The 13,724-nt window shown below is 50.6% G+C and overlaps 1 protein-coding gene across 2 annotated transcripts in view; it reads right to left on the bottom strand.

Annotated features, from left to right (window-relative positions):
• DPYSL2 (dihydropyrimidinase like 2) overlaps nt 1-13,724 on the bottom strand; it is a 122,494-nt gene that overhangs the window by 3,607 nt on the left and 105,163 nt on the right. For both annotated transcript variants that reach the window (XM_090290289.1, XM_090290290.1), the window contains exons 9-11: nt 7,183-7,339; nt 6,596-6,737; nt 3,619-3,789 (exon numbers count right to left, since the gene is read on the bottom strand). In XM_090290289.1, coding sequence (XP_090146415.1) covers nt 3,619-3,789; nt 6,596-6,737; nt 7,183-7,339 — 470 coding nt within the window. The remainder of the gene's footprint in view (nt 1-3,618; nt 3,790-6,595; nt 6,738-7,182; nt 7,340-13,724) is intronic.

The following is a 13,724-nucleotide window of genomic DNA, read 5'->3' as shown; positions in this document are numbered from 1 at the left end:
CCTCCGCCTGCCCTGTTCATGTGCCAAGGTCAGTGCCGAGCCCAGGAATGGAGCATTCATAGGCAGCTCTGACTGTAAAAAGCAGCTGGGGCTTCTTGGGGAATTCGGACCAGTGAACAGAGAGCCTCTCTGCTCGGTGTGCTGGTTGATAAGCACATGGAAGCCCCGGCCAACTCCTTAGTCACATTTGGTGTCAAAATGCAGCAGTACTGATGGAAAACAGCAATGAGGGACTGTCAGTACTGCTGCAACTCTGAGGATTCACATGGAAGCTACAAGGAACAAGGCAGAGGCACCTGGCAGGAGGAAAGGGCCTGATTCCTGGGGCCAGTGTGTGTCCCCAAGTCTTTCATTGATTCTAAGACACTCTCCCCTGAAGTCAGAATGTGTCTTACAGCAGATGGACCTGTGCAGTCAACCACAGTCAGTGCAGATGGAACAGACTTCTTCCAGGGGGACTTGGGTTGCTTTTCCCTCTGGCCTAGAGGATGGCTACACTGAAATCATGGGACATTCAATTCTCAGCTTCAGGTTTCTCTGGACTCTGGTGGTAACAGGAACTCAGACCTCCAATTTACATGAGTTCCAGCTTTCATTTCATCTTCTCCAAGGAGGCACTTTGCCTTCTCTGTACCCAAAGTCAAGGCCACCCTATCCTACCTAGCAGATGCACCTCTCACTTATCCTACACCGAGCACAGCTGGCCCTCGGTGGCCAAGCGTATCTTTATAGGGGTCTCCTCTTACCTTCCTCATCGGGGCTGTGGTTCCCCTTCATGGTGACACATAAAGTAATTGAGTATTGGAACACTAATGGCACCTTAGATTTGGTGGAACCCAGAGCTGTGTGCCTATGGGCAGATTACGTTAGTCCTGCCTCAGAACTTTAGTGTCTTCAGCTGCCTCCCTCACAAGGCTTAGTTACGATGACAACACAAAAAGCATCCTCTGTATGTAGATCCCGTGAAAGACTTCTGTAAGCTCTGCAGTGACCTTCAAAAGAGGGCGTGCCACCCTTTAGGGGCTGGACCAAGCCCCATCTCTGCCACATTACTGCACAGCTAACCGTCTGTGTTCTCATGAACTGCTCTGCGCCCTCCTGGAGTGGTGCAGACAACTTTGGGCATGGTGCCATCTTCCCCGGGTTCATGTCCCAGCTGATACTGACAACCCCCTACACTCCCCTGAGCCTCAGCTTCCTCACCTATGAGAGGAAATGGCCCACTTCCAGGAATGACACTAGGTTCAGGGAAAATAAAAGTGGGCATTTAGAAAGCATTTCCTCATTACTGTCTGGTTTTTTATTGCACTTTCCCAACAAGATTGCAAGCCCTTTAGCATCAATGACATGGCGAGACACATATACTGAGTTAACTGCCTGCAAAGGACTGATCATAAACCCCCACAGAAGCTTTCAGTCCTCTCCCATTTAGAAAAGGTGGAAGAACTAGTCCCATGACTCTAAGTGACTAAAAGTTGCCAGGTGCAGTGGTCGGATCCCAGCACCTCCAGTTCAGAGCCCAGCCTGTCACGCGTGAGGTCATCGGGCTTCCTCACTCACCAGGTAGAGGCATTTTTAACCTACATCCACATGGGTTCCTAAAATTCCTCAGCTGGCGGGATGCCTGGAAAATCCAAGCAGAGGCTCAGCCAGCAGCTGTCAGTAACAGTCAGCTGAATGCTCCAAATTAAAGCTAATTAGCACCATGGTGGAAACATTGCTACATGGGACAGCCCCTTTTGTATCCTCTCAAATGGTGAGCACTGCATGGACGGCATGCTTCGTGTGTGTGCTCTAAAATGGCTGAGAACGGAAGGAGCACTGTTGGAAGTCAGCAAGTCTGCCTGGAGGTAAAGGTAGGGCACAGCTAGTGCCCTGGAAAGATTCGGTGCACTGTCTGCAGGGCAGACAGATCTCCTCACATTATCACCCCTTCACAGCCTCTCTTCTGCCAGGCTAGGGCTCCAAACGCACACTCGCTTGCTAGGTGGTCTCCAGCTGCAATAGTGAGCTGGATTCTCCTCTATGTTACCTCGGTGGAGAGGGCTGCATTCTCCCCACCTAACCCTGACCCAAAGGCTGCATACACAGCCTGGGAGGACAGAGCCCTGGACAATTCTGGCTTCTAATTCTGGCTCTACCGCAAAATAGCTATTTAACACTAGACTTCTCTCTCAAAGCCTCCATTTATCCATCCTCCCAACCGGGATAATAATACCATCGCTTTAAAAAGGCCGAATGAAAAGAGTATATGGGAAAGAGTATGATGTTAAATGCATGTGAATAGAGGAGGGCTTGCCGGGCAGGACCCCAGGACCTCGGCCTGTGAAGAAGCCAACCTGGACCCCAAGGGGTTGTGATCTAAGTGACAGGTCAGAGTGGCTGTCAGGCTGTGCTGCAGAGCTAAGCTGAACAGTGAGAAAGGAGGGAAAAAGTCAGCTCTAAATAAATGCCGAGAGCTGAGCAGCCTTCCCAGAAGGAACCCACCATCCCAGCACCCACAGGTGCCAGCAGAAGCTAGCGGGGAGCCCCACACCTCAAACCCCTGTGCCCCAGTGGGAGAGCATTAGGAGTGGCCAAGGGCCCAGGGTGGCCCTGGAACAGCACCCGAGGCCCCCCCAGCTGCCCCGGCACCGGGGGTGGGGTGGCAGCACTGCTGGCCGGGCTAACCAGGGTGGGCAGCCTCAAGTCAGATTCCCTGTGGGCCAGCTTTCAATTCAGAACTTGATCTAGAATATCCTTTTCAATCATTAAGAATTCACTTCAAGATTCATGAGTTTCTGACAAAATATTTCTGTCTTTGCCCATTTCTTTTCCAAAGCTCCGCTCTGTCCATATGCTTTCCACATGATCTCTGTACAGACCTACAGGCAGAGCTACATATGCACACACACACTCACACGCACACACAGAATGTTTTCTAGGAAGAGCTAGCAGCATCTACCACCCTTGCCCACTGACCCTGACCTTGCTAAACCATGGGACATTCAAAGACCTTGTCCACCTCCCTGTCCTCCACCAAGGCGCCTGTGACATGACATGAAGTCACTGGCCAGGGTCCCGTTAACCAGACAGGGCAACCCAACCCTGCAGTCTAGACTAAAAGCCAAGATACCCCAAAACTCCAGACCCCAAAATCCTACCAGAATGGCTGCCGGGGTAGTTAAGTCAAAGTCTATTAGCTCCTTGAGGACAATAAGCGCATCTGTCGCGACACTGACATGAGGAAACAGTGGCTTTAAAGAATAAACGCGTGTGTATATAGGTCCTCACACCAAGCGTTCATAATAGGTGCTGCACCAAACTATAAAAAAGGAATGCTGCCTGACTTCCAGAAGCATCTATAGTCCTGGCCATGACTTTGGAGGCTCTGAAGGTCTACACACAGAGACCTCTCTATCTCTTAGAGACTGTGGTACTCCAAAATGATGAGTACCTTACTGTATGTAACCTCTGTAAAGAAAAAAAAGTTATTTTTTCCTCAGCAAATCACAAGTTATAATGTATCCTGGGGGAAAAGTTCATTGTTATCACAGAGACCCTGGGGGACTCTCTATGCCTCTGTCCCTTTCTATGACCAATTCATTTGGATTGGGCCACGCAGCTAAGAGGGCTTACGCTGTTGTGGGTCTTGGCGGAGATGGTTTTCACGCTGTCAGGGTCCCAGATGACCAGGTCAGCGTCGGACCCCACGGCAATGCGGCCCTTCCGGGGGTAAAGGTTGAAGACTTTGGCTGCACTGGTGCTGGTTACGGCCACAAACTGGTTCTCGTCCATCTTCCCAGTGACCTGGAGGGAACATACAACACACACACACATACACCAAAGGCAGGTCAGGCGGTTGAAGGCTGGAACACGGCTCAGCAAGGCAAGGGAGCATGCTTTCGACATGTGCAACTATGACGAATGTTAGGGCATGATGCTGAGCGGAACAACCAATCTCAAAATGTCACATGTTGCATGATTTAATTCTCAAAATAACAAAGTCACTGAGAGGGAGGACAGGCCAGGAGTGACATCGAGATCCATCCAGGGGGTTGGGGGGTGTGACTCTAAGGGACAGCATGAAGAGGGTCTCTGTGGTGATGGAGGACATCTGTATCTTGTCTGCAGTGGTGGTTATACGAGTCTACATAAGACACAATGACACAGACACACACACACACAGCACCATCATCAATTCTGGATTTTGATATCTTACTATAATTGTGTGAAATGCAACTATGGGGGGAAAATGGGCCTTATCTTTGTAACTTCCTGTGTATCTATAATTATTTCAAAATGAAAAGTAAAAAAATAAAAAATAAACAATAAAATAAAATAAAGCTGCTGGGGCTGCCACACCTCTTCAGGAAATATCACTGGACCTGAGTGGCCGGCTGTGCTTTTCAAAGACACGGGTGCAGACCTAGGCTTTGGTCCGGCCCACCTACATGTCTCAGCCCCATGTCTGGATTGGGATCTCTGCAGCCGCAGGTGCCAATCGCGCTTCTTCATGTCCCTCCTACACTCTCTCATCTCTACCACTTGTGCTCCGCATCCCTTTATGGGCAGAATTTGAGGATGTGATTGTGTATCTCTGAGTTAGAAAACCTACTTTAAAGCTAGTAGAAAACTGGGCAAAGGAAATGAGCTGGTATTTAGAGAAAGAGAAAAATAGCAATGGCCCATAAACATATGAAAAACTACTCACTTCAATCAGTCATTGAAGGGACTGAATGTAAGGAAACAAAATTCCCCCATCAAATCAGCACCATTTGGGGGACTTTGATGATAACCCTAATTTGGACCTGGTAGAAGTAACTGGGGACTGTCATACACTGCTGGCAGCATGCAAATCAATGCAATCTTTCTGGAAATAACTTGACAGTATATATGGCAAAGACCTAAAAAATATACACATCCTCTGACCAGCAATTCCGCTCTAGAATGTCTCCTAGGAGCATAGTGAAAGCTGTGTCTGAGGATGTGCATCCCAGTAGCAGAGCAGGAAGAACTAAAAGAAGCTCCATGTGGGGTAAAGACTGGATCGGTCGGGTGGACTGGGCTCGGCCAGCCCACAGAAGCTGCCTGCTCCTTCCACTGGGTGGGAAGCAATTGTCCTGTCAAAGTACAATTCAGGATGACACAGTCCAGAGCAATTTTAAAACTATTGCAGTGTTCACACGTATTACCAGTAAGGAAACTTTTGCTTGGTGAGGTTAAGACATAAAAGTGCACGGCAGCATTAGAATCACACACTGCTTCTGCTTTCATGTGCTCCGAAGCTTCCATAATCCAATTCTTTGGATTCTGTATGAGAAAATAAAATTCCACTGCAGGTGTGACTTCTCAGTCACAGTAGAAACTAATTTCCACTTAAAGGGCACATCCAGTTTCTCAACTTATAAATATGCAATTAAAAATCAATTTCAAGACCACTTACGCAGTGAACACCAAATTACTGTCAAAACAGAAATAAACAACTTTCCTGCATGGAAAAATATCAAAAACACAAATATTTAAAGAACTGCAAAATGCATTACAGTTCAGCATTAAAATGGAATAGTTGCCCTGGCTGGTGTGGCTCAATGGGCTGAGTGCCGGCCTGCAAACCAAAGGATCACCAGTTTGATTCTCAGTCAGGGCACATGCCTGGGTTGCAGACCAGGTCCCCAGTTGGGGGGCGCATGAGAAGCAACCATACAATGATGTTTCTGTTCTGTTCTTTCTCCCTCCCTCCCCTCTCTCTAAAAATAAATAAATAAAATCTTTTAAGAAAAATGGAATAGTCTGCTAAAAAAACAAACAAACAAGTTTTTCAAGTATATGTAAGGATGTGGGGACCTTTTCGTGATATATTATCTTCATGAAACAAGCCACAAAACAGTATGTATGAGGCCATGTTATTCACACACACATATATCATATACACACGTGCGCTCTTGCACTGGCAAAAGATGGAAAGACATTGGGCCAATGTGTGAATTGTTATTAAATGTGAAAGATGGTGTTATGAGAGATTTTCAGTCACTTTTGTTCTTTCTGGAATAAGGCTCTAGTGGTTTGCATAATCTAAAAACTATATTCAGAAACAGAAAACCTGTCTGCTTATTGGTTTAAAGCCTGAAAATGAAAAGGCCCCTGGATCCTTCACGGTCAGAGTCTGTCCCCAGTAGCCGGCCAGAGCCTGCAGTTGTGGGGGTAGGGATGCTAAGCTCAGAGAGCCCTAAGAAACACTTTCAAGGAAACCGAAGCCGTTTCTAAGAGTAGCAGATTAACAGAGAAAGTCACCACATCGCTAAGGAAGATTTTTTCTTGACTGACCAACAGAGTCATATTTTAACTCTATGCAGGCTCTTTTTCTTTTTCAGTATCAACCAATCACAGATGATAATGATAAAAAATATTTTTTTAAGGAACATTTAGGAGGAAGTGACCTACATAAGGAGTGGTCTTGGATTCCCAAACCTAAGAAATATTGTCACACAAGTACCAGCTTCTAGAATTTTTTCAACTGCCATTTCAAGGCAAAGCGACATGAGACCCATGGCTCTCAAGTGAGGAGCTAGAGGAAGGCAGAGACCCGCCTGGGAGTGGGGCCGTGGCGCCTTACCACGGCCTTGTCCCAGACAACGGACATGCGCTCCTCAGTGCCATTGGTGCCCTCCGGGATCAGGGTAAAGTTGTCCTTTCCCACAGCCTTCTGGGCGGTGTTGAAGGTGCAGTGGGCACTGCCGGTCACCTGGAGGTCTCCACTACAAGGAAAACACAAGGTGACATTAAACGGTCAAATCGGAGCTCATCTCTTTAATGCATCAGGCCCCTGATGGTTTCTGAAATAACCCGTCCTCCCCTCGGGGGATAGGAAATTTGGGAAGAGAGGACAGGATCCTGAGGCATCATCAGATCCTGTGCATCTCAATCTATTCTGCGAGCACCTGTGGGTGTCACTGCACTGCAGGGAAACCCTTCTGACCCCTCACTCATGCCCTTGGCTGACTTTCAAGATGGTTTTGATTCTGAGCTCCTTCCCCTGATCGGCATCAAGATGATAACCCCCGTTCCCATGTAGCAATCTGAGCTTGTAGAGTGAGTGTCTGTCCATCTGTCCTGTGCTTTTGCCCATGGGGTGACCCGCCAGGTCATGCTGGATCTGAGGAGACTCAGAACGGGAAGCATGAACAAGTCCCCGAGACTCACCAGGACAGCAAGGAGTTCAGAAAGTCCGGAGTGGTGGGGTCAGGGCTCAGGGGCGGGGAGGTGACAAAAGCAGCGGCTTTGGCCCAGTTCTTGCTCCAGTAGTGGGAGCCGTCGGTTCCCAAGCTGGCGGTGATGGGCTCACCATACACCACGGTTCCTGGCGAGGGGACAACAAGGCTGAGGGCCATGCTGTGAGGCAGAAAGGCAGCGCCCTTGTTGGGAGTAGCTACCTGCCCGGCCACATGTCCAAGACTCTGGCCCTCCCTTCAAAGCGGTGATGATGACCTGGGTGCACAAGGAGGTCAAACACCCAGCCACCAAAGTCACCAGTCCACAGTGTGCTCCCAAAGAGTTCACCCTGGGACCTTGCTCTTCTAACTCAACACACTTTCCCGGGGGATGCCCCTCCTGCACTGCCGATTCCCCAGCTATCCACACTCTAGGATTGCACTCCAGCCCCCGGTCCTGACTGCTGTCAAGACTCCTATTTTTGGGTGATCCCTGGCATCTCAAACTTAACCTTCCTGCTCACCAAATCCTCCTCCTGCCCTCCCAACACTTCCCAGCCTCCCTTGCAGCGTCTCTCCTGGTTAATGAGCTGAGAGAGGAAATTAGACGTGGTATCAAGGGGCTTAAGCATTTTGAGAACAAATACAGATCTACCCAAGTGACAGCCGGATCTGGGAGCCTCCCCCTAAAGGGAGGGATCCCTAGTGCCATCGGACTCACCGCCAAATTTGTAATAGTGGGAAGTAAAGGACTTACACAGTTACACTCCTGAGGCACGAGGGCTTCCAGAGCCTAGTCTAACTTAACTAGCCAGTTGTCAAGGGAGAATGTCCATTCCCTGATGCTCAAACCATGCCTTCTTCTTCGTCCATTTGCGGGCAAGCCACAAAGGTAGGAATCACTTCTGTCCAGTGAGTGCCAATGCTTTAATGCCGAAAATACACCCTTTCTTCCCCTCCGCACACCAGCCCTCACGTCTGGCCTTTATTACTTCTCCTCAGCTCTTTCCAGCAGAGCCTCCTAATCAGAGTTTAGATTTGCTTCTGCTTTCCCAACCTCCTTCATCACCTCTCCATTCATTCTCTGTGGCACTCCCCGGGTGGTCTTCCTACAGCATCATCTTCCCAGGCCAGTCCCTTGCCAAAGTCTTCCCAAGGAGCATTCCGCCTCCAGAGGCAAGAGCAAACTCCTCCCTGACACCTGGTGCCCTTCAGTGTCGGACACGGACCTCCCCCTGAACATCCTTCAAAATTCAATCCCAGTCTCTGCTTCAATAATCCAATGACCGCCCCATCTTGAAATTTTTGATTCTCCACTAGATGGAGATAATGTGAAGGAAATGAATCTGCCTGCACAGAGCAGGACTCACTAAATGCATGCTAAAATGATTAAAGGGTATTATCTTTTATTAATGAAAGGCATTAGAGCTGGAATTGGATGTCAGGCCAGCCTCATACCACCAGGACTTCACCCCCTCCCCTACCAGGCTCCCCTCCCCACAGTGGTCCTTCCAGGCTTCTCTGCTCAGCATACACAGGCCCTGGGGACAAAACCTGCACGTCAGGAATGTGTCTCCTTTCCTCTCCACAGCCTTTCCAAGGCCTTATCTCTAGATAATGAACCATAACACCCTCTATGCTGCAGTCCCCACTCTGAGAGCTAGCTCCTCCCAGCTGTCCCCTCCAGCCTCAGGAATGTCACAAAGGAGTCCCTGTTCAGCCAGGGAGCTCACTTGGGGACATCATAACAACCCAGAAGCAGGAGGAAGGGCTCCAAACTCAGGGGAGCCTTGCCGAAGGTAGGCCCCAGGATAAAAAGGGACACCACTCAGAATCACCGGGAAGGGCCCCTGGGATCCCAACCTACTCACAGCCTCCCAGTAGAACTTGGTCTGAGAAGCCAGCTGGGTGGCTGCACAGACGGCTCCAGCGCATCCCCACGTGGGAAAGCACCATGCAATGGAAGGCCTTGGCGGCCTCCGGTCCACTCACAAAATGCAAGTGGCTTAGCAGACCCAGCCCCGAACCCATCCCCAGATGGTTCTCCAAGCCCTGCTCCCAGCTTTGTGTCAGCTATTGTCACAGCACAAGGATGAGGCTGGTGCAAGTCATTAGGAAAACAAAGGACTCAGGACTCTGCGCCCTAAAAGTTTCCTGATTTTGTTGACATGAAAAAGTTCAAGAGAGCAGAACTGCTTGGAGGAAAAGTGGCTTGCAGGCCTTTGAAAGTCCTTGGGCGGCACCCACAGTTTCCGGGTCTTCCTGAAACTTGCTATTGCTCATCCTCAGCCTGCATCTGTTCTTCAGTCCTGTTCTGGAAACTTGAGGACAAGAAGGGCTTGGTTCCTGATTCCTGGATGCCACTGTGTGAGGACCTTTGACTACAACCTTCATCTCATTCTGTGAAATATAACCGCGCGAGTGAGGAGCTGGCACCTGGGCTGGGTCCTGTTCTTAGCACACAGAATATGCACTTCACCACAATGGAACGAACTCGGCCTTCAGCCTCTGGACACCCTAGGAGTGGGTCAGCTTCAAGGCCACTGCTGACCAGACCTGCCTCCCTAGGCCCAGGCTGAGCCAGGACTACTGAGCTGGGGCCAAGCTGAGATGGGGGGCACTGGGAGGAGGAGAGAGGCATCTTGAGGCTCATTTCTGCTTTGCCCTGCTCAGATTCCAAGGGATTCCGAGGTGCTGGCTGTCTTTTTATTTATTCCTTTTCTTCAGCCCCCAAAGGCAGGGCAGGAGCTACCACCCTGTGGGAGACCCCCACCTCAGGGGGCAGTGTGGTCTCTCAGCACCAACGACTCGCAGCCTGTGGGAGCACCTCTCCCCATTTTATACGCGCTGTACCTGAACAAGCCAGGGATGAGCTTCTGAACCCCTGCCGGGCCAGACACCACGGGACTGCATGCCAGAAACAATTACCCCTAATAATAATAAACCATGGAATAGGCTTAGCTGGCCTTTCCACACTCCTCTAAACACACCACAGATGCTTTCTTGGCAGAGCTTAGACTTTCAGGATTTTCTTCTCCAGGGAAAGTCTAAACAGAAGGCTGTGACCCAGGCTGGAGGCTGGCAGGCTCCCTAGGGCAGCCTGGGACTGCGGGTCCACGGGGTGCTGTCTGCTCACCAGGGGCCGTGGGGCGCTATCTATTCACCAGGGGCCGGCCTGAATGCCTTTAGGAAGAAAAAAAGGATGGCTGGGACTGAGCAATCTTGATGGTCTCCATGAATGAGAAGCAGAGGACCCGTCCAGAGTTGAAACAATGGAAAATCAGGCACTTGTATTTCAACAGACAACCACAACATCACTGACTGGGTCTTTGTCTCCCTCCCTCTCCAAGTCTGTGCCAGAACCCAACAGCCGGGCCCACCCATGGGTAATCCTGTCAGATTTTGGTACCAAGTCTGTTTCCAGAAAAAGAGAATCTAAATTCTCTGAAGGAGCCTGGGTTCCTGGAATCAGCACTCTAATCTGATCTGACTTTGAGGCACAAATGACTCAATTCCAGGAGTAAAGAGAGCACCCCTGTCCCGCTGGAGCAATGGCCATGCGCAAACAAGCCCCACCACCACCACACACCCGTACTCCTTGTTTTAGATGCCACGTTCACGTGGACTGTCTACTTGATACCTTAGAACGTTTCTGTCAAACTGAGTGTAAGGAGATCGGCTGGTTGTTCCTAATTATGCTGGACAAAGTGGGGAAAGGAAAGGATGAGCTCAAGAATTCCAACTCCCACGTCGAGTGCCTCTCAGACACCCCAAAGCTTCTCTCTGCCCTGAGGGAGATCCTCGTCGGTAGGAGCCCCCTTCAGATAGTTGGAAACGAAACCAAGACTCTCATCCTGCCTGTGGTTGCATTACAGTGCAAACCGATTTCCCAAGGTCTCAGTGTTGGCAGCTGAAGTAAGGGTAGGGGCGTAGAAGGGATTTCTGCCTCCAGACAGCCTTGAACTCCAACTGAAACCCCTGGGGCTCCCTCTGGGGCCAGCCCTGCAAGTTTCAGGCCTGCCAGGGCCCAGATTTGGGTGAGATGCTATGACATGCACAAGCCAACCCAAGTGTCACTCTTGGGGTCCAAGCTTGCTAGGCTATGTGTTAGCTTAACACTAAGGATCCCCCCCAAGTTGGGGGCAGGGGAGGGGGTCCTCGGGGTTCCATGACCTTGCGCTTCTCATTCTGCCTGAGTCGTTCATTCCTACTGACCCACAGGCCAAGGAAGTCTGGACTCAGGTTTGGGTTCCCACGGTTTGATGTCCCTCGGCAGCCACCAGATGTTTTGAGCATTTCTGCATCTGGGTGAGGGGGTGGGTGAGGAGGAGTAAGACAGGAGAGTGAGGAGCTAGAAACATTCTTTGGCAAGTGGAATAGGGAAACTGAGACAGAGCTGGACGAACTGGCCAAACAATTTACAGCCAGCCTGGTGCAGATGGTCACCAGGGCCCCAAGCAGAAGGCCCCCATTCCTGGCAGGGACAAACTGGGAACACAAGGGCCTGGCCCCCAGGGGAACCTCTCCTCCCCTGGCCTTCCCTCCCTGAAGACAACATCAAGGCCCTCTGCTGTGTTTCAGCTCCAGGCCCAGAACAGCAGCAAAACCAGGTGGGCGATGCCAGACCAACTGCAATGACCAATGACCACTGCCCCGTCACTGACCAGTCAGTGGAGGCCACGAACCTTAAGAGGCACTCCTGGAGAACTGATGACTATTCCGCTGAGACCCTCCCCTGAGACCTCCCCTAAGAGTCCCGCCTGCAAGAGAGAGATAAAGGCCTCGAGACAAGGAGCTAGTGTGCGCCTTGCCTCTGGGGAGCAGCCCGCCATCCCCTCTTCTCCCCTCACTTCTTTCCTCACAGGCTCGCTTCTCCTGAACTCTGAGACAGTGGGCAGCTGGCAGAGCATCCCAGGCTGACCCCCTGAACCTGTCCCCAAGGCCCCCTTTCCTCTGACTCCCCAGTGAGCTCAGGCAGCCCAGCCTGGGCTCCCCTGTTGCTTCTTCTATGCTGAGACATGTCTTGTTTCACTGTCCCCAGCTTTAATAAACGTACCCTCACAGTCATCTGGACTCACATTGTGAAATCTCTCTTACATGAAGTCAAGAGCCCACACACTCCCGCTGGCCCTCGCAGACCCGCTCTGTGCCAGGCCCCGGTCCGGTAACAGGAGGATGGAGGTTTCTGCCGGATAAGGCCAGGCACTCACTGCACACGCGTTACCGCCAGCACATGGAAGGGGCCAGCAACCACCCCAGACTTCACACGTGGATAACATGCAGCCTGAGGGAGCGGGTCCAGAGAAGCCCTCTCACGGGACCCTCAGTGGAAGGTGAGCTGGCTGGGAGTCTTGAAGCTTGAGTGCTGTTTCTCATGAGCTGAATGATCTGAAGGGCAAGACACCAATTCCACATTCCAGGTTCTCTTTCATGGGAGCCTGTGAAACTGACCAATGTCTAAGCTCTACTGAAGAGTCAATGCTGCTCAGGGTGTCCTGGTCCTGGCTGTGTTCTCACTTCCTTCTCTGAAGAGCGGGGCTGCTCACAGGCTGTGCCCTGGGCGATGCCGATGAAGGAGGCAGCATATGCCAATGGTTCTCATTTATATACAGTATTTCACCTCAAATCCTCGCTTACCCAAACAGGCCATTAGACTTAGGACCAGCAGTCTCTCGGTGGGGAGCACATGGGGGGTGGTCAATAAGAGAAGATACAGGGTTGTTTGTAACTTTTCAACAGCTCCCACCTGCTGAGACACGGCGAGTCCTCTCACACAGCCCGAGACTGGCAGGTGTGTGTCTGCAAACTAACCACACCTGGCTGCACCTGTTTGGTGACACTGACCACTTGCCATGGTGACTTTCTGCCCGTGTCCCTCCCCTGCTACTGAAGGAGTGAAGGGCGGGGACCATGTCTGGTTGGCGGCACAGAGGCCTGAAGTATCACAGAGTAAACGTAAAGAATAAAAGCTCTTGAATGAATAAAAAATCTCTCCCATTTATAGATGAAGAAACAGAGTAGCGGAAGTTGGCCTCACACATGCCTCCAGGGGCCAGAAGAACCCACCAAGAAAAGAACTCCTGGCAGAGAACCATTGCCCGGAGTCAGCAGGTGTCTCTCCTGTGCTTTTCTCCCCAGCCCTGCAGACATGGACATGACAGCAGCAGGTAGTTATTATATACACCTGTGTGAATAGTGTCTCATTTAAGCATCACCATCACCCGGGGCAATAAGTCATGGTTACTTCCCTCTCCTTGCAGACAGGAAAACGACACCTAGAGATGACACCTGGCCTGCCCAGCCTCACATGCACGTGCACAGCTGACCTGGCATTGGATCCAGGACAAGATATCAATTCCAGAGTGTCAGTGCTTAATATGGCCTTACTATATACTGCTTTTCTTCTCAGTCCATATTGCCCATGACTGTGCTGGGAGTCAGGCTTCAGTTTTACCAGCTTTGTGGAGGAACTAAACCCCAACAGATACCGATAAGAAGACGGTCACAACATTTCTTATATTACAATAATCTAAA

Source organism: Furipterus horrens, unplaced genomic scaffold (genome assembly GCF_987537825.1).
Source record: "Furipterus horrens unplaced genomic scaffold, mFurHor1.1.pri manual_scaffold_10, whole genome shotgun sequence".
Classification (NCBI taxonomy): domain Eukaryota; kingdom Metazoa; phylum Chordata; class Mammalia; order Chiroptera; family Furipteridae; genus Furipterus; species Furipterus horrens.
The sequence above is the reverse complement of the archived record's forward strand: the minus strand, read 5'-3'. Positions and strand labels throughout refer to the sequence as shown.